The sequence below is a fragment of the Staurois parvus genome, unplaced genomic scaffold (genome assembly GCF_062004578.1).
Source record: "Staurois parvus isolate SC_StPar_1 unplaced genomic scaffold, SC_StPar_1.0 ptg000088l, whole genome shotgun sequence".
NCBI lineage: Eukaryota > Metazoa > Chordata > Amphibia > Anura > Ranidae > Staurois > Staurois parvus.
The window spans coordinates 2,180,371-2,200,860 of NW_028317884.1; the positions used below are offsets into that span (position 1 = coordinate 2,180,371).

The following is a 20,490-nucleotide window of genomic DNA, read 5'->3' on the forward strand; positions in this document are numbered from 1 at the left end:
ACGTCAGACACAACCGTTAGTTGGCATGGCCCGGGAGCAAGCCCACTGAAATAACGTGTCCTCTACCTGCCCCTGTCCTTTGGTGTTCCCTCACCAAGCGAAGTATCGCATGCTGTGGGCTCAGCCCCACTGTACAGTGAGGAAGAGCTAACAGAGGGCGGTCAGGAACGGGGGGAGACATCCGCCTCTTCAGCAGCCAGGCAAAGAAATACTGGCGAGGAGAGTGGCTCGGTAGCCGGTCTAGAGACAGGTCTGTCTCCTGACCCACACGCAGCCGAGGGGGCTAGTAGTGACGCGGAGACCCTAATTGATGATGATGAGGCTGATCGCACTTGGCAGCCTCGTCGTCATCAGGCTATTGCTTCCGCATCATCAGGAGAAGAGGGTGCCAGCTTGGCAGCGAGCAAAACAGTCGGTGGGTTGCCCAGGAGGCAGCAGGGTCGCAGCAGTGTCAGTGGAGGCAAACGGCCACGGAGTAGAGCACCAGCTCCACTGCAGCCTACCACCACGGCCAGTAGTGGTGCCGGTGTGCACGGAGGAAGTAGCAGTCAGCCAGTGAGGAGTAGCGAGGGCAAAGTTTCCTACTCGGCAGTGTGGCAATTTTTCGTCAAGCCGCCCGAGGAAGTAAACGTAGCCGTATGTCGACTATGTGGCCAGAAAGTCAAGCGTGGCCAGGGGGCCCATGTTGGGACTACAGCGTTGCGTCAGCATATGCAGCGTCGCCATTCGGTGGCCTGGGAAAACCGTGATAAAGATACGGCGGTTCTGCCTGCCCCAGCCCCCGCTCCATCACCCGCTCCGTTACTTGCTCCGTCACCCGACGTCAATCGCCCTCTATCAGCCAGTCAAGGCTCCAACACCTCTGCTGAGGGGAGTTGTCGCTCGTTGGCATCTTCCGCTCGTTCAGATGCTCCTTCTCCTGCTACTCCTCTTCACGGATTCTGTCAGCAGTCTTTCTTGGAATCCGTTTCCAAGAGACAACAGTTTGCGAGCACGCACCCGACGGTGCAAAAGCTGAACGTCCTCCTGTCCAAGTTGCTGGTGCTGCAGTCCCTCCCTTTCCAAGCACCATTCCGAGAAATGATGGCTTGTGCCGAGCCGCGGTGGAGAGTGCCAAGCCGGCATTTCTTCGCCAAAAAGGCAGTGCCAGCCCTGCATTCACAAGTAGAAGAGATGGTGGGCCAGTCTTTGAGCATGTCGGTCTCTGCCAAAGTGCACGGCAGCACCGACGTGTGGAGCTGTAACTACGGTCAGGGACAGTACATGTCATTTATGGCCCACTGGGTGAACGTGGTGCCGGCACAGCCGCACCAGCAACTTGGACAGGTCACGCCGCTTTTGCCTCCACGTTTGCACGTCCTTGGTCCAGCAAAGATGTCCGCCTCTACCACCTCTTCTTCCGCCGTGTCCTCAGCCGCCACCCCCGTGCCAAGTCCCATTACCCGACCGGCATATCACATGTGCAGGGCGCAACGGTGTCACGCTGTGCTGCACCTGGTATGCCTTGGCGAACGTAGTCACACAGGGGAGGAACTTCTGAGTGTAATGAACAGAGAAATCGACAGATGGCTGTCTCCGCGCAAACTGAAAATCGGAACCATGTTGACCGACAACGGAAAGAACATGGTGTCTGCTCTGCGTCAAGGAAGGTTGTGCCATGCGCCATGCATGGCTCACGTGTTCAATCTGGTTGTCAAGCGGTTCCTAAAATCCACCATCCCACTGCAAGACATCCTTAAAATGTCACGTAAACTTTGCATGCATTTCAGCCATTCCTACACCGCAAAGCACACCCTCCTTGAGCTGCAGCGGCAGAACGGAATTCCACAGCATCGCCTGATCTGCGACGTTGCAACAAGGTGGAATTCAACCCTACATATGTTAGACCGCCTTTACGAACAGCGAAAGGCCATCACCGATTTCCTGATGTTACAAGCGGATAAAGGTACTCCCCTGTGTAACTTAGATGTCAGCCATTGGCAGCTCATGCGTGACACCTGCCGCTTGCTCAGGCCCTTTGAGGAGGCCACGCTATTCGTGAGTCGGCAGGACTATAGGATGAACGACGTCATTCCTCTGTTGCACGTCCTGGAACAAATGCTGTTAACAATGGCTGGTCAGGGTGCGGTAGACGTGGCGCACAGATCTCAACACCACATGACCCCTGTGGGGGCAGGACAGGAAGAAGAGGAGGAGTTAGAGGAGGACATTGGTGCTCAGGAATTATTGAGTGAAATGGGTGGTTTTTCCACTCAGCGGACAGGAGTGGAGGAGCAGGAGCATCTGGTAGAGGAGGAGGAGGAGACAGAGGACCCAGACGCACCGTGGCAGTATGCTGTGGAGATGGAGGCAGGGAGTCCCTCGCATTCCTTGGCACAAATGGCCCATAGCATGCTCGGTTGCTTGCGTAGCGACAGCCGAATAATAACCATCAGACAGAGGGATGACTTTTGGCTGCCCACCTTGTTGGACCCTCGCTACCGTTCAAAAATGGTGGCCTTTTTCACACCTGTTGAGAGGGAGGCCAAAATAAAGTACTATAAAAACCACCTATGTAGTCAGTTGGTCTCTGCCTTTCTGCGCCAACGTCCATCCTCAGACACTGTGGGCCCTGTGCGCTCGCGTTCCGCTGCCATGGCAGCAGGGGAGGGGTTGGGTGGTAGGAGCAGTGGCAGCTCCACCAGCAGCGGCTGCCTCAGTCTGCAGTCGATGATGAGTAGCTTTCTTCACCAGCGCAGTGAGGAAACTACTAACCAGCCGCAGCAGCAGCAGCATCAGGTGGACCTGGAGCAGGACCTCAAACAACAGGCTCAGGCCTACTTGGACAGCACCCTGCCAACCGAGGTAGACAATCCCCTTGACTACTGGGCAACGAAACTTGACCTTTGGCCCCAACTAGCTGAATTTGCCCTTGAAAGGCTGTCATGCCCGGCCAGTAGCGTGGCATCGGAGCGCGTGTTTAGTGCGGCAGGAGGTATTGTAACTCCGCGGAGGACACGACTGTCCACCCAAAGTGTGGAGAGACTCACGTTTGTGAAAATGAATCAGGCGTGGATTAGTCTGGATTTCAAACCACCAGTTCCTGACACAACTGACTAAATCCGCCATGAATCATGCCCCAAACATGTTATTATTTTTAACATAGGCCTCTGTATGGCCTTCAATTTAAGCTGCTTACGCTTCGCCACTCTGCCATGGGCCCCTGTACCGCCTCCTCTTGCTGCTGCCAGGTCCAGAGTGTGTCATGGGTCCCTGTACGGCCTCCCATTGCTGCTGACTTCATCGCCAGACTCTGCCATGTGCCACTTTCAGGTCTCCTTACACTGTCGGTGGGTTCCATTTTGTGATAGGGTGCTGTATGGCCTTCCATTGCTGCTGCCTCCACCGCCACCCTGCGCCATTTGCCTCTGTCGTCTGCTCACGCTGCTGACAGCTTCCGCTTTTTAACCGAGGCCTGTGTTTGGCTTCCGAATACTGCTGCATCCACCGCCACCCTGCGCCATGTGTCTCTGTCGTCTGTTCACGCTGCTGACGGCTTCCGCTTTTTAACCTAGGCCTGTGTATGGCTTCAGAATAATGCTGCCTACACCGCCACCCTGCGCCATGTGCCTCTGTCGTCTGCTCACGCTGCTGCCAGGTCCATACTGATTCATGGCCCCCTGTACCGGCTCCTCATGAACGTGGTTCAGCGGGTTTGCATCACTTAACGGCAAATCGTTGACAAACGCTGGGACGTTCAGTGTTGTGCGCATTAAGCCAGACACCAAAGGGCAGCACAGACCTGTTATTACTCGCTCAAGCATGGCTGAACAAAACCAGTCTCTACCACAAATTGGACCCAGACCTGCCCAGGGTCTCGTAAGTAGATTGCACGGAGGAGTAGAGTTTGTTATTGGAATTAACTGTGAGGGACTTTTAAACCTAGGCCTGTGTATGGCCTTCAATTGAAGCTGCTTCTGCTCCGCCACTCTGCCATTGGACTCTTGATAGTCGACGACTACACAAAATGGAACCCACCAACAGTGTAAGGAGACCTGAAAGTGGCACATGGCAGAGTCTGGCGATGAAGTCAGCAGCAATGGGAGGCCGTACAGGGACCCATGACACACTCTGGACCTGGCAGCAGCAAGAGGAGGCGGTACAGGGGCCCATGGCAGAGTGGCGAAGCGTAAGCAGCTTAAATTGAAGGCCATACAGAGGCCTATGTTAAAAAGTCCCCCCAGCAGCAGCGTGGGGAGACGACTATTAGCTGCCAGGCCCGTAATCTGCCATGGGCCCCCGTACCGACTCCTCATGCTGCTGCCAGGCCCGTAATCTGTCATGGGCCCCTGTACCGCCTCCTCATGCTGCTGCCAGGTCCAGAGTGTGTCATGGTTCCCTGTACGGCCTCCCATTGCTGCTGTCTCCATCGCCACACTCTGCCATGTGCCACTTTCAGGTCTCCTCACACTGCTGGTGGGTTCCATTTTGTCATAGGGTGCTGTATGGCCTCCCATTGCTGCTGCCTCCACCGCCACACTGTGGCTCCACACTCTGGTTTTGGCCCAAATGAGTGAAGTGTGCGGTGATTCTAAGATCGACGGCACTCATCTGCATGTCATACTGACTGACAGTTTTAGTTCTCTTCCCCAGCAGACTCCAGGGGCATTTAAATTAAAGGTACAGTGTTCTGCACTAATATAAAGGCTCTCTGAAGCCTAGAAACACCCTTTTTATAAGTTAAATTCGCAGCGAATATATTCGACTCGAATCGAATTTATTCCGCGAATTCGGCGAATCAGCCGAATCGAATTTTTGAATAATTCACTCATCTCTAGTTAACATCTGTTTTTTGAACCGGAAAAACCTATTTTTCTTCTGTTACAAAAAACAGAACAGACGAATAACAGATGTAAACAGACAAAAACTGATGTAAATGGCCGAAAAACTGATGTAAACGGACAAAAACTGATGTAAACGGATGAAAAACAGATGTAAACGGTCTGAAACGGATGTAAATGGACGAAAACGGATGTAAATGGCTGAAAAACAGATGTACATGGCCTAAAACAGATGTAAAACAGATGAAAACGGATGAAAAACAGTTGTAAACAGATGACAAAAACTGATGTAAACGGATGAAAAACAGATGTAAGCGGTCTAAAACGGATGAAAAACGGATGTAAACGGATGAAAAAGCAGATGTAAACTGATGAAAAACGGATGTAAACTGATCTAAAACTATGACAAACAGACTTAAACTGATGAAAAACTAATGTGAACTGATGAAAAACTGATGTGATCTGATCCTTTTTCTTGCATGTAAATGGCCAAAAATGGATGTAAACAGACAAAAAACCTATGTAAACAGGCAAAAACTCATGTAAACGGACAAAAACCAGATGTAAGCGGCCTAAAACGAATGAAAAACGGATGTAAACAGACGAAAGCGGATGTAAATGGATGAAAAACTGATGTAAATGGCCGAAAAACGGATGTACATGGCCTAAAACAGATGAACAACAGATGAAAATGGACGACAATGGATGTAAACGGATGAAAAACAGATGTAAACAGATGAAAAAACAGATGTAAACTGATGAAAAACAGATGTAAACTGAGGAAAAACATATGTAAATTGATGAAAAATGGATGTAAACTGATGTAAAACTATGAAAAACAGACTTAAACTGATGAAAAACTGATGTGAACTTATGAAAAACTGATGCGAACTGATCCTTTTTTTTCTTGGAAAAAACGAAACGCGGATGTAAATGGCCAAAAATGGATGTAAACAGACAAAAAACTGATGTAAACGGATGAAAAACAGATGTAAACGACCTAAAACGGATGTAAACTGATGTATAAGGATGAAAAACAGATGTAAACAGATGAAAAACAGATGTAAAGCAATTAAAAACAGAAGTAAACTGATGAAAAACTGATGTGAACTTATGTAAAACAATGAAAAACAGACGTAAACTGATTAAAAACTGATGTGAACGAAAATAATGTGACTGAACTGATGGAAGAAAACAGAACGCCCATGTGAAAGGAGCCTTACAGCTTCACTTTACAGGCAGCACTTACCTTTCACACACCTGAGAAATACTTCTGGATATGGGGGAGCATGTGTTATTTCCAGTGCCTTCCACAGTGCAGTTGTCAGTGCCCGCGTGATCAAGACATGTCACTTTGGGATGTTGGGGAGTTGTGATCAGAAAATCAAACTGGCACAAGAATCTGGCTGTTGATTGGGTGAGAAAGGTGACAACCAATTGCTGTTGTTTTGTCCACTGTGGACAAAGCGCAGGTTGGTTTTTATTCTGACAGGCCTGTTTATTCATTCATTCAATGAACAATGGTGAGCAGAGTGCTGTAAACCAACCACATGAGCTGCTGGATGTATACATTGAACATTCCGTTTTATTTTGCAGAAACCCTGACAGTGATGTCTCTCCCTGGTGTTATATATTTAAAGATGGGGCGTACAGGTGGGAACATTGCAGTGTGCCAGCCTGCCCAATGGGTATGTATCTTCATTATCTAGGCTTTCAGGTGCTAATATTAAAGAGACCTTTTTGTCAGACCATTCAAGTCAACAAAAATCTTTCTACTATATTATATATGAACTGAACATATTTATTGCATGTTATTTGCCGGCAAAGAGTTTTCAAAAGCCCTGAGAATGCTGCTGGGTACCACCATTTGGAGGTCATGTCAGCAACCCTCAGAATTGTCACTCAAATGTTCCCCTTTTTTTCCTTACTTGGCAGCTACATAAAAGTTATGTAAGGGGGTGAGGGACAAAGGAGCTGGGTCAGCACAGACAGTAATTAGATACTTATAGATGAAGGGGGGTTGTGATGTGAAGGGAGAGGAGAAGTTTTAGCAGAAAAAGGAACCACAGAGAACAGTGACTAATGGGATGATAGGGCAGGGGTTGATGGCAATGTACAGAGCTTCATGGGACCCTAACAAGAATTCACATACAGTAAGAGAACCTACTGCACATATAGGGCACCTAGATGGAGAGTGAATGGAGGTCCAATTTGTACTTCTATATGTAATCAGCTTGAGATTTGTAATGCTTGTTTTTGAACATTATGCAAACCACCTACAGCTGGAGATATGCTGAAGATATGAAATAGTATACGGGTCATTTGATTTTTTCCAGCCTACATAACGTGACACAATGAATACTGCCTAATGGTCTGTATATTGCCATAGTGCAATTTCAGGTATAGATAAAATCCATTAGGTCATGGTTGGCATATGTTACTTGAATGATCAGATGGGTCTTGTTTTCTGTTTAAGTAGGATTGTTCCCAGGGGCGGACTGACCATTTGGAAACTTGGGCACTGCCTGAGGGCCCGGGGTCAGTAGGGGGCCCCATGAGATGCCCCTGGTACCTTTTTTCATAGGCTTTTTTGAGTTTGGGCAAGGACACAGGGGCCCCATGATCCCCTATTGCCTGGGGGCCCCATGAGTTGTCAGTCCACCCCTGGTTGTTCCATATACGTATATTGCACAATGAAACATTCTCTTATAAAATATTGCACAGTTTGAATAGCATCCTGATATACAGTAAATATGTTGCATTGTACTGCTTGGTGTAACAATAAAGATAATGTGCTTTATATATTATCTATCCCAAACAGCCACCCCAGACTGTTATTCAGAGCGAGGAACTTCATATCGAGGCTCTAGCAATGTCACCATCTCTGGTGCCCGCTGTTTGCGGTGGGACTCAGCACTGGTGAAGAACAAAGTCTATAATGCTTGGAGTGGCAAATCCCGCAGGCAGGGTTTGGGAAGCCACAACTACTGCAGGTGAGTCCTGTATACTGTAAAGGGGATCTGTGCAGCAACATGCTAAATGAAATATAAATACTCTGCAAATGAAGATTCACGACCTCTCAAGGGACAATAACTGACAACAGATATTTTATCAAATATGCTGAAACATTTTGCTGTATAGCTTGCCAATCCTAAAGCCAGGGACATCTCCTGGAACAAAACTTTCTATGGAAAAATCTCCAAATCCAGTAATCGTATTTGCAGATCAAGGGTTTTTGGACCACCTCACTATCACTTTACAGCTCCAAGTTGTATCATGCCATTCTCCATTTTGTATGCTTTTTTTTACTCAAGACAGGTGCAGTAGTACATCATTTATTGTGCCACCTCCCCATTGTTTGTCCATACATTCTCATGTGAGTGAATGCCCACGGGCACCACTGACTGACAGTTCTCGGGGGATACAATGGTAATCATATAGGTTAGAAAAACAAGTCCAGTTCCTATCTCTTCCCCCCCATGATATTCAGTTCCAAGGCTACCTAGGTGCTCAAGTTGCATTTTTTTTCACTTTGCAACCCATATCATTTGAGTTTATTGTTTCACACTTTTTACAAATCTGTAATTGCACCACTGATTCTGCACTATGTATAATCTCTTTGAGTTATATATTTAGGAAATGCTAAAATGACAGCTGTCTATTTGTATTGAAGTGTGCTCTGGTTTATATTTTAAAGGAATCCGGATAACGATGTGCGTCCTTGGTGTCATGTGATGAATGGAACTCAGACTAGCTGGGAATTCTGTGATGTCCCTAAATGCTGTAAGTAACACAGTAATATCAAAAGTCTATGGATTAGCAAAAGGCTGGCTATATCTGACCCATAGACCGTTCAGAGCCTATTATAACAAACAGAAAATTGATGTTGCGCTAATCACAATAATGCCACAGACATTCCAAAACAAATAATGAGATGAGAAGACAATAGATAATGCACCATAACATAATCAGTCAATGGAAGGAATATGGGAGTGAAGGGAAAGATGAAATAATAAAGGTCCAAAATGAGGACCAAAAGGTGTAACAGACAATAAATTGTGACTGTGGGAAAAATGCACGGAAATGATCAGGGAGAAATAAAATATTAACTAAATCACAGTAATAGTGGGACATATGAGTCCGTCATAACATAAATGAAATAATATGAATACAACTGATGAGAGAGAGTGGAGCAAAATGTGAAAAATACAAAATGAAGTGCTTAATATTGAAAGTGGACAAACCACTTATCACAGAAGAATGACAATAACAACGCACAGTGAGGCCAAAAAATTTGACCATGCGACTAAAGAGTCATAACACAATGTGCATCAAAAGGCAATGTGACATAAAACAACTAATAGGTGACCATATAAATACCATAAATAAATGTGGCAAACATATATAGAGTGCAACTAGTATAAAACAGAAATGGTAATATATAATCGCACAGTGAAACCAAATGAATGTATTACTGTGCACCGTAAAATACAATAACACAATGAAGAAATAAATAACGTGACTAAAAAAATCGTAAATACGACATAAAGTCCATGTGCAAAAACATCCAACAAAAACGCATTAAAAAATAAAAAACAACGTAGATAGGTAAATGATTGTTGAATCCCACACCGGCTAAACTGCCTCCTCACCTCCGCGCCCAGACTCCAAGGGGCCAAAAGGCTTTCCGGACACTCACTGCAGGGGTCCTTTAAGTGGAATCCCAAACGGCGATGTAGGGATGATATCTCCCTCACTGGTGGACCATACTGTTCAGCGGTGGTAATATATCTTTCACCTTTGGACACGGAAATCCACCAGCGCACAGAGCTCCTGCCAGGGGGTTCATTGAACCAGAAAAAGCAGCCAGTTCACAGCACTCCCAGGGAGACAAGAAAAAGTGCTTCCATAGTGTAATATTGTAAATGAATCAAATTTATTGTAAAGGTAAATGCACACTTACATTGGAAGAGATCAAACAAGGCATCAATCATATGTGCTGATATGGGTGTACTGGGTATACCAATATGGCTGCTGCTGTTCATGTCAGAAATGACGTCACTACATTCCGCTCTCCGACCTACACGTTACATCACTGTCACGTGACTTCATCAGGGTCATGATAGCCTATTATAGCACTCCACATGATCTATATTTCGAGACTTCCTCAACCTATATAAAAATTAAACCTGTGCTGCAAGAAGTGCACAGCCTGCTAGTGCAGACCCCTTCTTCTAAAAAAAGATATTAATCTGAACTGTTATATTGATTTAGTCACTTCAGATCAGAATTTCTGAGTTTTCTTTGATCTCTCCCTGTATGCTTGAGCCAGGACATTGACTCTTAAATTAGAGACAGCCAGGTAACTAGCATTTACAGAAAGAGGCACCGCAAGTCTGCACATTTCTCTCAGGACAGGTTTAATTTAACTGCAAATGTAATTCCACTCAAAACTCATATACTATAGTTTATGTGAGTATGTGAACACCTGGCTTCGTGAAAAGTATGTGAATACCTGGTCTTTCCACATTCTGAAGTCAAGAATATAAGGTTGGTTCCCTTTTTCTGCTATAGCAGCCATTACACATTTGGGATGGATTTCTCTAGATGCTGGAACAGTGCTGGTCATATTTGCTTCCAGTAAGGTGGAATAGCATTAGTGATGGTGGTGATGTTGAAAAATCATTGTGGACTTGCAGTTGGCATTCTAGGTCATCCCTCATGGATTCAGCTGAGATGTGGCTAGCCCTTAATGCAGATCAGTCAGTTCGTTCTTTCCTGTATCAGAAAACTTTCAAGAAAGATCGACAAGGACAGAAATTAGATGCATAAATATGTTGGTCAAGTTGCATCCCCTGATGGTGCTTCTTATCATAACCCATTACCAGTGTTTAATAATGGATACTTAGGTGTTGTATACCTACATATACACATGGGGCTAGTATATTAAGGGGTATGTCAGTTATGCACGCTTCCTGGCAAGCTGCATTTGTATGCACAGTGGCCTTTTGTATCTCTTCAGAATTCGAGTCGTAAGATATTTGCCTGGAACTCCCATTTCCACCAAAATGACAGTGGTGAGATATCTGCCTGGAACTCCCATTTCCACAGAAATGCCATTACAAAGCCAAATTATGGTGTCATGCTTGGTTACCCCATAATGTAAAATATACAAATTGAAGGGGGAGTTTCCATGCTCATTTGGCCTTCCAGATATAACTATAATGCCAAAAGGAGGAGATATACAAAAGAAGACAGAAAACATACAGTCAGAAATGGCCAGGAAGTAAATACCCCCTTGGCTAAGCCTGATTTTACAAGTGAAGTCTGGCACAGAGGATGAGCTTCACATACTTTTATTTGTTTCGCTGCTACATATTAACAGTAAATTTTCAAATATCACCAGTTTTCCAGGCCTAGAAATATCCCAGCCATTGCAGAGGTATAAATCATGAGGAACATTATAGCATGTAAACATTGCATCCTTCTCATATTCACATTACTGCAGATATTTAGCTTTTGAGACCTACAACTCCAGGCCAGTATTTAAACCAATATAGCATGGAGGGGAGCAGTGTTCTAATCTTAGTTTGGTTTGCACAACCTGATCTGAATTGTGATGTCAATATCTTGCTCCTCAGCCACCTGTGGAATTCGAAAGCCCCCACCACAGCTACAGCCCCGATTTCGTATTGCTGGAGGCCAAAGTGCACAGATTACATCTCATCCATGGATGGCTGCTCTCTTCTATATTTATAGGGGATCAGAGTTCTTCTTCTGTGGGGGGACCCTGATAGACCGCTGCTGGGTGCTGACAGCTGCTCATTGCCTTTTAAGTGACAAGTGAGTAATTATTTTAAATCATTAATTGCTAAACAAAATATCATTAAGACCTGCTACTATGTAGACTCTGCTTCTTCCTAGACTGACTGCCAAAACGATTCGTGTCAAGCTGGGCCGAACAATGCGTGCTGTGCCTGGAGATCAGGAACAAAGTTTCACAGTGGAAAAAATGTATAAACATCCACACTTTGATGAAGATACCTTAGATAATGATATTGGTGAGTAAATAGGTATAGGATACTTATTATGTTCAGAGACAAACTTTCATGAAGCAAAACAGCTGTGTGACAAAGCTTGGAAAAAGGCAGCCATTCCTCGAGTGTGTATGTGCTGCATGCTAGTTCTGGGTCAAGAAGGTTAAACCTGTCAATTGGGTAACTGCCCTGGCACTAGCATGTGAACTCTAAGTTGAAAATATGCTGTCAAAATGCAAAGAACATTGATATGGATCACTCATTGGAATGATAGATGCATGTGATAAATACATAAATGGGTACAGTAAATAAAGTGAATGTATATATAAGGAAAACAAGCAAAATTGATCATATACCTTTGTTGTCCTTATATACATTCCCTTTATTTTATTGTATCAATTTATCTATTTATCACATCTATCTACATAATTACATAGTTAGTCTGGCTGAAAAAAGACAAAAGTTCATCCAGTTCAACCATAGAAAAAAAACCCGTTATAATCCTATACCCACAGTTGATCCAGAGGAAGGCAAAAAAACCAGCAAAGCATGATCCAATTTGCTCCTGCTGGAAACAAATTCCTTCCTGATCCCTGAGAGGCAATTGGCTATTCCATGGATCAACTTATCCATTTTGAAATCTACCATTTCAAAGAGTGACCCATATCTGTGTAGAAGTCACTTACAATTTACCATTGGACTTCTACTCTTATTAGTTGATTTTAATATTTCCCTGTATATTAGCTCTGATGAAAGGGGAGGCATTTCCCCGAATACATTTTGGCTTTGCTTATCACCTATGGACTATATCAAACACTTAATCAGCGCCTGAGGAATTAGAAAAAATGTTCCCAGCTGCTGGATAATAAATGTATACTACCACCCTGGGTAGATAAGATCTATATAATATGAATATTCAGTGCTTTAAACACTGTCCACAACTTTTTTTAAAAGTTCAATTTCAAAAACACAGGAAACATTCCATGCTAAAATTGCTATGTTCTCCTCATGCTCTCACCAGATGATGAAGCTGACCAAGCCCTTCAATCCATACAAATGTGTCTTCTCTTCTACCCAGATATCCAATTGGACTTCTGTCTCTTTCCCACCATGTAAAAGATATATATATCGCATATAATGTCATCTCCTCCAGTAAATTAACAAACCAAATAATAATGCTCACATAAAAATTATATTAGTGTGCCTAACTTATCTCCACCACGTGAAAAGACTCTGGTGTTCGCCACCTCTACCCTTACCATCAGTCCAACAATTCTTGCATTTATGCATATTATCCTTTCGCTGTTCTTCACCTGTTGTCTCCTTTCCAAATGGGTAAATTCACATAAAACACAGCATGTATGAACTCCAGGGACCGCTCTATTCATACCAACGCCATCATATATACGCAATGTTTTCATGTATTCAGAAGTCATGTGGAAATAAATAGAATAAAACATAGTGCAGCAGTATTTAAAATCAGAAACCTTTTATTTGCTAAATAAGCCGCTTGCGTGTAAAAATGAATGCCAGCAACAACTTTTTCCAAGATGGCCACTACTAAACTTCCAGTTTGCATCTGACATCATTTTCTGATGCTTTTCATCAGCTCGACTTCCTTATAGGAACTGTCAACCCTAATAAACTTCTTAAATATACCCTCAAGTATGATGAACCTTAATACCAAGCTTCTACACCCATCCAACAGTATCTTTTAGAGCGCCTTTTCTGTCACTTTTAGAGAGGCAGTGGCTTGTGACACATTGGGTTACTTATACTCTAAGAACACCTGGGACATGTTGGATGCTTGTCAAACACCCAAAAATGAGCATACTGTTACTACTTCCACCCCCTGAGCTTTACTATGATACCTATCTTAGTACAGAGTTGCCGAATCAGACTGTATAGTATCGAACTACGGAGGAGACAAGCAGTTTATAGGCTTGGCAGATTCCACTTATCCTTCAACTTGATGTATCCTTAGCACGCTGGGCATCATAAAATATTTCAAAACCCTTGTAGAAGACATGGTTGTCAGTTTGACCAGTTTCCAGCCAACTGAGTTACTTCGACAAGTTGCTATTTTCTCCTCATTGTTGCATTAAACAAACTTGGGACAACAAGAAGGAAAGAAATTGCAATTTTTGCTTTTACTGTTTGACAAGTTGGAAGAGGTTTAATGATTTGTTTTTAGAAATGGACAAACTACATATCTGCTGTCACCATTATCTAGTAATAGTCAACTGGACTTATCCAAGCAACTTCTTCACTTATAAAGAGAGTAAGAAAAATACCCCAGCATTAATACAGTTAGCATAGACACTTTAAACTAATCACTACGAAAATAAATATGTTACTGTCCAAGAATAGGACTGGATGTGTGAAAACTGAGGAACCACCATTACGTAATCCCATTTTTGGTGTCAGGAAGATTTAATAGGTTGTAATGCTTCTGTTTACATACCTAAAGGTGTGAATTCTAAAAAAAAAAGTTGAGGTAGAGCTAATAAAATGACATTATACAGTAAGTGAGAGTAAGATGGTCCCCCAGTCCTGCTTAGTGATGGTTATTCCAGTTTGACGTAGATGGCCTCTTTCACGCATCCTGCAAACCAGTTGTCCTCTCTGTACAAAAGGTGAAACAATGTCTTCAAAATAATGTTACTTTTTTTTTAGGTGTAGAAAAACTTGCCCCAAAGAATTTGCCCTCCTACGTTGAGAAATGTGTTTGTTGAGAGGTTGCGTTGTCTCCCCAATGTCTTTGCACTCCTCACTATACTGTATTGCATATAGCAAGTTACTTTGCTTGTGTTTGAGTGTTGGACCTTTTTAATGTTCAAGCGGACCTGGCCGGTCCATTGCCAAATAGGGAGGCTTCTTTCCAGGTTACAAGTCCTTACCCTGTTCTTTCTCGTCTGAACCTTTCCTTACTGCTAGTTGCTTTCCCTAAAAAACAAGTTCTCTCTCCCTGCACTAGCCACTTGCAAAATGCGTGCCAAAACCTGGGAGCAGGGACTTATAATAGACATTGTTGACCCAAGATGGCTGCCAAGGGTCACATGGTTACAGAGTAGCCAACTGGGACACTGCTCCATAAACACAGGAAAACATAGAGAAACTATTCCTTTTCTTTTACTTCCTCTCAAGGCTTGTGGTACCACTCAGGTCGAGTTCCACCTACAGTGGAGAAAACACTGCACCTACCTACAGATGGGACTGTGTTTTTGCATGACCTTATGGAGGTTTTGACAAAAGCCCAGTCTGGGCACTCAAGGGATGTCTTTTGCATTTGTTGTTACTATCTCAGCCCAATGTTGCAGGGTTTGTTCCACTGGATGGTGGGAGCCAAAAAGCAGTTACTGGTGTGTTTTGGTTGGTTTCCTATAGCCCCCCCCCCCCAACATGAAACATACAGTCCAGTAAGGTTAATTTGTTTTTCTGTACTTCAAACTGGAACAACCATCATTTACATATAATGCTACTCCAACATATCTACCCCAACATTTTGACAATAATTCACATCCCCAGCCTTGCAAATAGAAGGATTAACACCTATGAAGCCTTTCTGACACCAAGGGTAGGATTATGTAACTAGAATAGGAACAGATATAAGCAAAGAGAGCAAATGTGTTTATTGACAGATTCACTATAAGTTTGTATTTCCAGCTCTAGAAATACACACACTTTTTTTAACGTATTCTGCAAATACACAGCGTCCCCATTGGTATACCATCAACTCTTTCATGTTGGCTCTTCATCTTGTACAGCTCTTCTGAAGCTGCGGTCTGCATCTGGATCATGTGCCATGGAGACAGACAGCGTCAGGCTGGCCTGCATGCCTGAGAGAGGACAGAAGCTGCCAGACTGGACAGAGTGTGAGATCTCTGGATATGGGAGACAAGAAGAGTGTAAGGAACCAGAAATGTTTATCATGTGGACATATTATTGAAACCAGTAAACTTTTTGATTTTTTTTGCTAGTGGCCCAGAAACATGATTTTAAAAAAAGCTACTATATTTTAACAGAACCAGTTAAAGTTAAACGGTTTTAAAATATTTCTGCTAAATTGCATGCACTTTGTGCAGCCCCTAAGATCTTAAGCCCAGGCTGTACATGGAAGCCCTATAGGAGGGAAAATTTGAGTCTAGTGGCAAGGTGGGACTTGGAGGCTGAGACATCACAAAGAGATCATACACCTAAAGTCTATCTCTAACCATCACTTTTCTCTTTCATTTTAGTTTCTGCATTCTTCTCTGATCAGCTGAAAGAAGGACATGTCCGATTATACCCTGATAGCATGTGCACCCCCAAGCAACTTGCTGACCGAACAGTGACTTCCAACATGCTGTGTGCTGGTGACACAAGGAACCATGATGATGCCTGCAAGGTAATATATGACTAATCATGCCTTAAAACTCAACTCCGGGCTTCTTGTTCTTTCCCTCTCCCCATTTCTCAGAGACCAAAAGGACCCTCTTGAGCAAAGAGTGCTGCTGATGAACAGGGTCAGCTCTGCTCCTTGAATCATTACATTGCTTAGACGGTGATGCTATGACACTCTGCACTTAGTTTTTCCTCAGTCTTCCTAGATGGTGACATTGGGCATTATTCTGCCGGGAAGACTGAGGACATCTTGTGGCAAAGTCCCACTATATACATTTTCCTTCAATTTCTGTCCCAAAGACACAGTATGTAGCATGTAAAGGCAAATTTATGTTACACGCTCAGTCCAACACAAAAGAAGGTTTGGTAGGAAGTATTAATCACATTCACTTCAGTTTCCCTTTGAAGCTATCATTGACAGGAACAAATGTAGAAAAATAATAAAGACAAAAGATACTCTATACTATTTAAAGGGGTAGTTCAGCTTAAAGTGGTGTTTCTATTATGAGTGGATACTGCTGGGCTGCATGAGCCTTCCTTCCAACCTTCCACATATACACCCTGTAAAACAGATTAAAAGTCCAAGGATGAAAGTGGGAGGTCCCTTTGTAATGTTCAAAGAATCTGGGTGACCCCGCTACTAATCGGCAGAAGATCTGCCACCCAAGGCGATATCTATATTATAATCAGAGTCATATTTCTAGGGTAGGATTAGAAAATGAGGAAACAGCTGGGATAGCTACTCATCCCCAGTGGTATACAAGTCAAGATTCACTTATTCAAGTACTTCATCTTCTTTCTTGCAGGGTGATTCTGGAGGACCCCTGGTATGTCTCACCAATGGACGTATGCATCTGCTTGGCATTGTTAGCTGGGGTGTTGGATGTGGACAAAAGGGAAAGCCTGGCGTTTACACCAAAGTGACGCAATACCTAGACTGGATAGAACAACACACGGGCATTCGAATGTACTGATACCAGAGACTTTAGACTTTGAAAATACTTTAAACCACTACAAAGTCTTTGGAGATGTCAGGGACCATAAAATGTATTGTTAAAGAACTCTCACCATTAGACAGAGGCCATTTCATATTTTGAACTAGTATTTTTGAGGATGCGGCCTATTGATTTGCCAGGAACTGGTGTCTTTCCTGGTGCATGGAGCTGAATAATAATACAGAACTCACTGATGCTGCCTTCTAAAGATGTCCAAACACCCACTGCATCAAAACTGTTCTTAAGTTTGAAGAAGTCACTGATGACTTGACCCGTGCCAGCTTCTCAAATCTCTGGGAGATTGTAATGGTGAAGTTCCAGCATCTATGTGTGTCTCCACCCTACCCACAAGATCATGACGAAGATTTCACTGCTTCACAGCCTGATTCCAAAATGATTTGGCTATTTTATGTTTTGGAAATGCACCATCATCTGGCTTTTTAATCTGCATCAGTCAGGCAGGTCTGGTGCCTAATCACTCTGAAGACTTTAAAATTTCTGAAATTATTATTTGTTTTAGGGCACGTCTTGAAGGGCTTTGGGCTTGTGTCAATAGAATCAGTTTGACGTGCATTTGAAATACTTTACTTGCAGTTGACCTCCTTGTGACCTACTTCAAGCAGGCTTTGCTTTGCTATATAGACTTGTATGGGAATGCCAAAGTCATTTGAAATGAACAAAAGCCCATCTATACAGTCCCTTAGTTTGGCAATTAGGGAGTTAATCTGTACCAGCCAATCAACTACAGGTTTTATGATTTCAACTGACATTGGAGTATACAGTATATGCTGGCAACATAATTTCAATGGCTGCTGTGGGCAATGTCAAAGACACTAATACTTGAGGCTCGTATTTATCATGAAGTCCCCGAATGCAGACCATCTTTTATCAAAGTGTCTTTCCTAAGTACTGGCTGTGTTCCCCTTGCAGCAACCAAGCATATTCAGACTTGCGATGGTAAAATAAGGATGTGGATCTGCATTAGTATGGGGGAATACAGATTTGTGCTTAGGAAAGATATTTTGATCAAGAATGTATTGATTGTATGTAAATTACATGTATACTTAAGCACTAGGGAGGAATATGTTTATTATGTGCAATAGAAATAAAGAATATTTATTATTTTTTATATTTAATCTTACTAAGACTAAACACTTTAAAGTGTAACATTAGGAAAAAATAAAATTTTCCTTAATAAAAAGATAATCTTATCACTTTGATATTTATTACATATTATTGTAAAACTCCTTTGCTTCAAAAGTGTTTAGGGCCAACAACACTAGAACACTTCTGTTGACATTGCAGCAGTGCTGTCAGCCTCACCACACTGTGCTTCCTCATTGTATTGAGCAGTGACATCATGATGTCAGTGCCATCCCCATTGTAAAGGCCTTTTCAGTGTTTGCTCCCAACTGCCAATATCTTTTTAGTGGTGGCGCCAAAATGATGAGGTTACTGCAACTCCTCTCCTCTTACTAGCTTCACTTCGGTGCATTTCCTCTGGTGATGTAGGTGCACCACAACATCCTGCCCATGACTCAGGCAGAAAGAAGCCTTTGCAAAATCACAGTGGTCATGTAGAAGGATATTTTTGTTTAAATAAAAAATGTGGAGAGTTCAGTAGACCTGTATTTAGGCTAACTTTGCCATCTGCTTTAGAGACCCTGTCACCAACATAAATAAAAATTGCCAGTAAAAGCACCAAAAAAAACAAGCATTTTAAAAAACTTGCTTGCTGTACCTTTCCTTTCCATAAAGAAATATTTGTTGACTTGCCTCTGAATTTGTTTGAAACTTTATCTACTACAGTATGAATCAATGTCCTAGCATCTCCCCCTCCCTCTTTGCACATCAGAGCCCTGCCGTCTTCTGGGAGTGTCTAATTACTCTCTGTGCTGGCCAGGCTCCTCTGCCCCTCCCTTTATAACCTTTTACAGTATGTGTCTGCTGAGGGAAGAGTGAAGGTTAATACTATATGGTGTTACTATGAAAGAAAGCAACGGTAAAAAAAGACGCCACTTCAAATTTCTTTTCCTACTCCCCAACTCGGGTATCCCAGCCTCCTTACCTGCCTAACAACTAGGCTATGATATCTCCAATGCCATGAATAAATACATAAAAAATGGGATCTACAGAGTGTTCCCTGAGTGACAGTTCTGCGTCTGCTGAGGCTGCTGATATCATATCCAAGATGGTAGTGCCCAGCAGCTGTCCCTTGTGGATGTCTACTCAAGGGAGGCTTTTTCAGGTAAATTACATGCATAAAATACATTAAAGGGTTAGTTCACCTTTACAGAAAAAAATGTAAAGGTGCAATAACACGGGAGACCCTCCCCACCCTCTCTACTGAAATCCCTACTCCTCTCCCTTTTCTCCATCAGTGTTTCCAAGACGGACCACATGGATTCTGATTGGTCAACACCATCACATCTGGTCCATCCTGGAAGAGCTAAAGGAGAAGAGGAAAGGGAGTGCAGATTTCAAACCCCCAGACCGCTGGAGTGGCTGCAGGGGTGCTGCCAACTCGGCAACCCCAGAGTTAAGCACAACAGGGACCGGAGGAGGGTGGGAAGGGTGTCTGATGTTAGTTCACCCTTTTTTCTGTAGAAAAGGTAAAGGTGAACGAACACTTTAAATATACATATATTCTTATGGAAAACATTTTTTAAACTAATGATCTGGTAACAGGGTCTTTTTAAGGTCCAATGAGCATTGAGACCAGAGCATTGATTTATTAAAGCCTGATCTGCAATGTGACATTATGTGATCTTCCATTAACAGCTGTTTGGAATGCGAATATCATCTCAGTGATCAGAAAAAGGTTGATATTTTTACCAGCCCTTAAAAAAAAAGATATGAGGTTTAAGGGTATGTGTACACTGATTTTATGTGTGGTTGCTGTGTTTTTTGTTCCGTGTGCTCACTGCATAAAAAGGCTAGGTTCACATAAGCACTTGGCATTCTTTTTTAACACCTGCCAAGTGCCTTCCCCACCCAAAAACTGTTCAAATATATTTCTAGCATTAAGGACAACAGCAGGGTGTACAAATGACGCACTTCTTATTTCATCTAATAAACACATTCCAAAAAACAGTCAGCTGAGGTCCCTGCGTGGCCAACACATGCAAACACTACACACAGAAATTGCGCAAAAGAAATGAGTGCATATCCTTAGGGATAAAAAATGAAAATATAGTCATATTCTTCATCAAGCTGATTCCCACATGAATAAAAACTGAGTTTCTGCCATAATAT

General features: G+C 43.2%; 1 protein-coding gene across 1 annotated transcript in view; it reads left to right on the forward strand.

Moving 5' to 3' along the window:
* PLAT (plasminogen activator, tissue type) overlaps nucleotides 1-18,446 on the forward strand; it is a 48,511-nt gene extending 30,065 nt beyond the window's left edge. Inside the window, exons 7-14 of the mRNA XM_089670256.1 lie at nucleotides 6,417-6,508; nucleotides 7,642-7,813; nucleotides 8,518-8,603; nucleotides 11,462-11,663; nucleotides 11,745-11,881; nucleotides 15,625-15,765; nucleotides 16,096-16,244; nucleotides 17,047-18,446. Of these exons, the coding sequence (XP_089526382.1) occupies nucleotides 6,417-6,508; nucleotides 7,642-7,813; nucleotides 8,518-8,603; nucleotides 11,462-11,663; nucleotides 11,745-11,881; nucleotides 15,625-15,765; nucleotides 16,096-16,244; nucleotides 17,047-17,214 (1,147 nt within the window). The 3' untranslated portion in view covers nucleotides 17,215-18,446. The remainder of the gene's footprint in view (nucleotides 1-6,416; nucleotides 6,509-7,641; nucleotides 7,814-8,517; nucleotides 8,604-11,461; nucleotides 11,664-11,744; nucleotides 11,882-15,624; nucleotides 15,766-16,095; nucleotides 16,245-17,046) is intronic.
* Nucleotides 18,447-20,490: the final 2,044 nt, after the last annotated feature.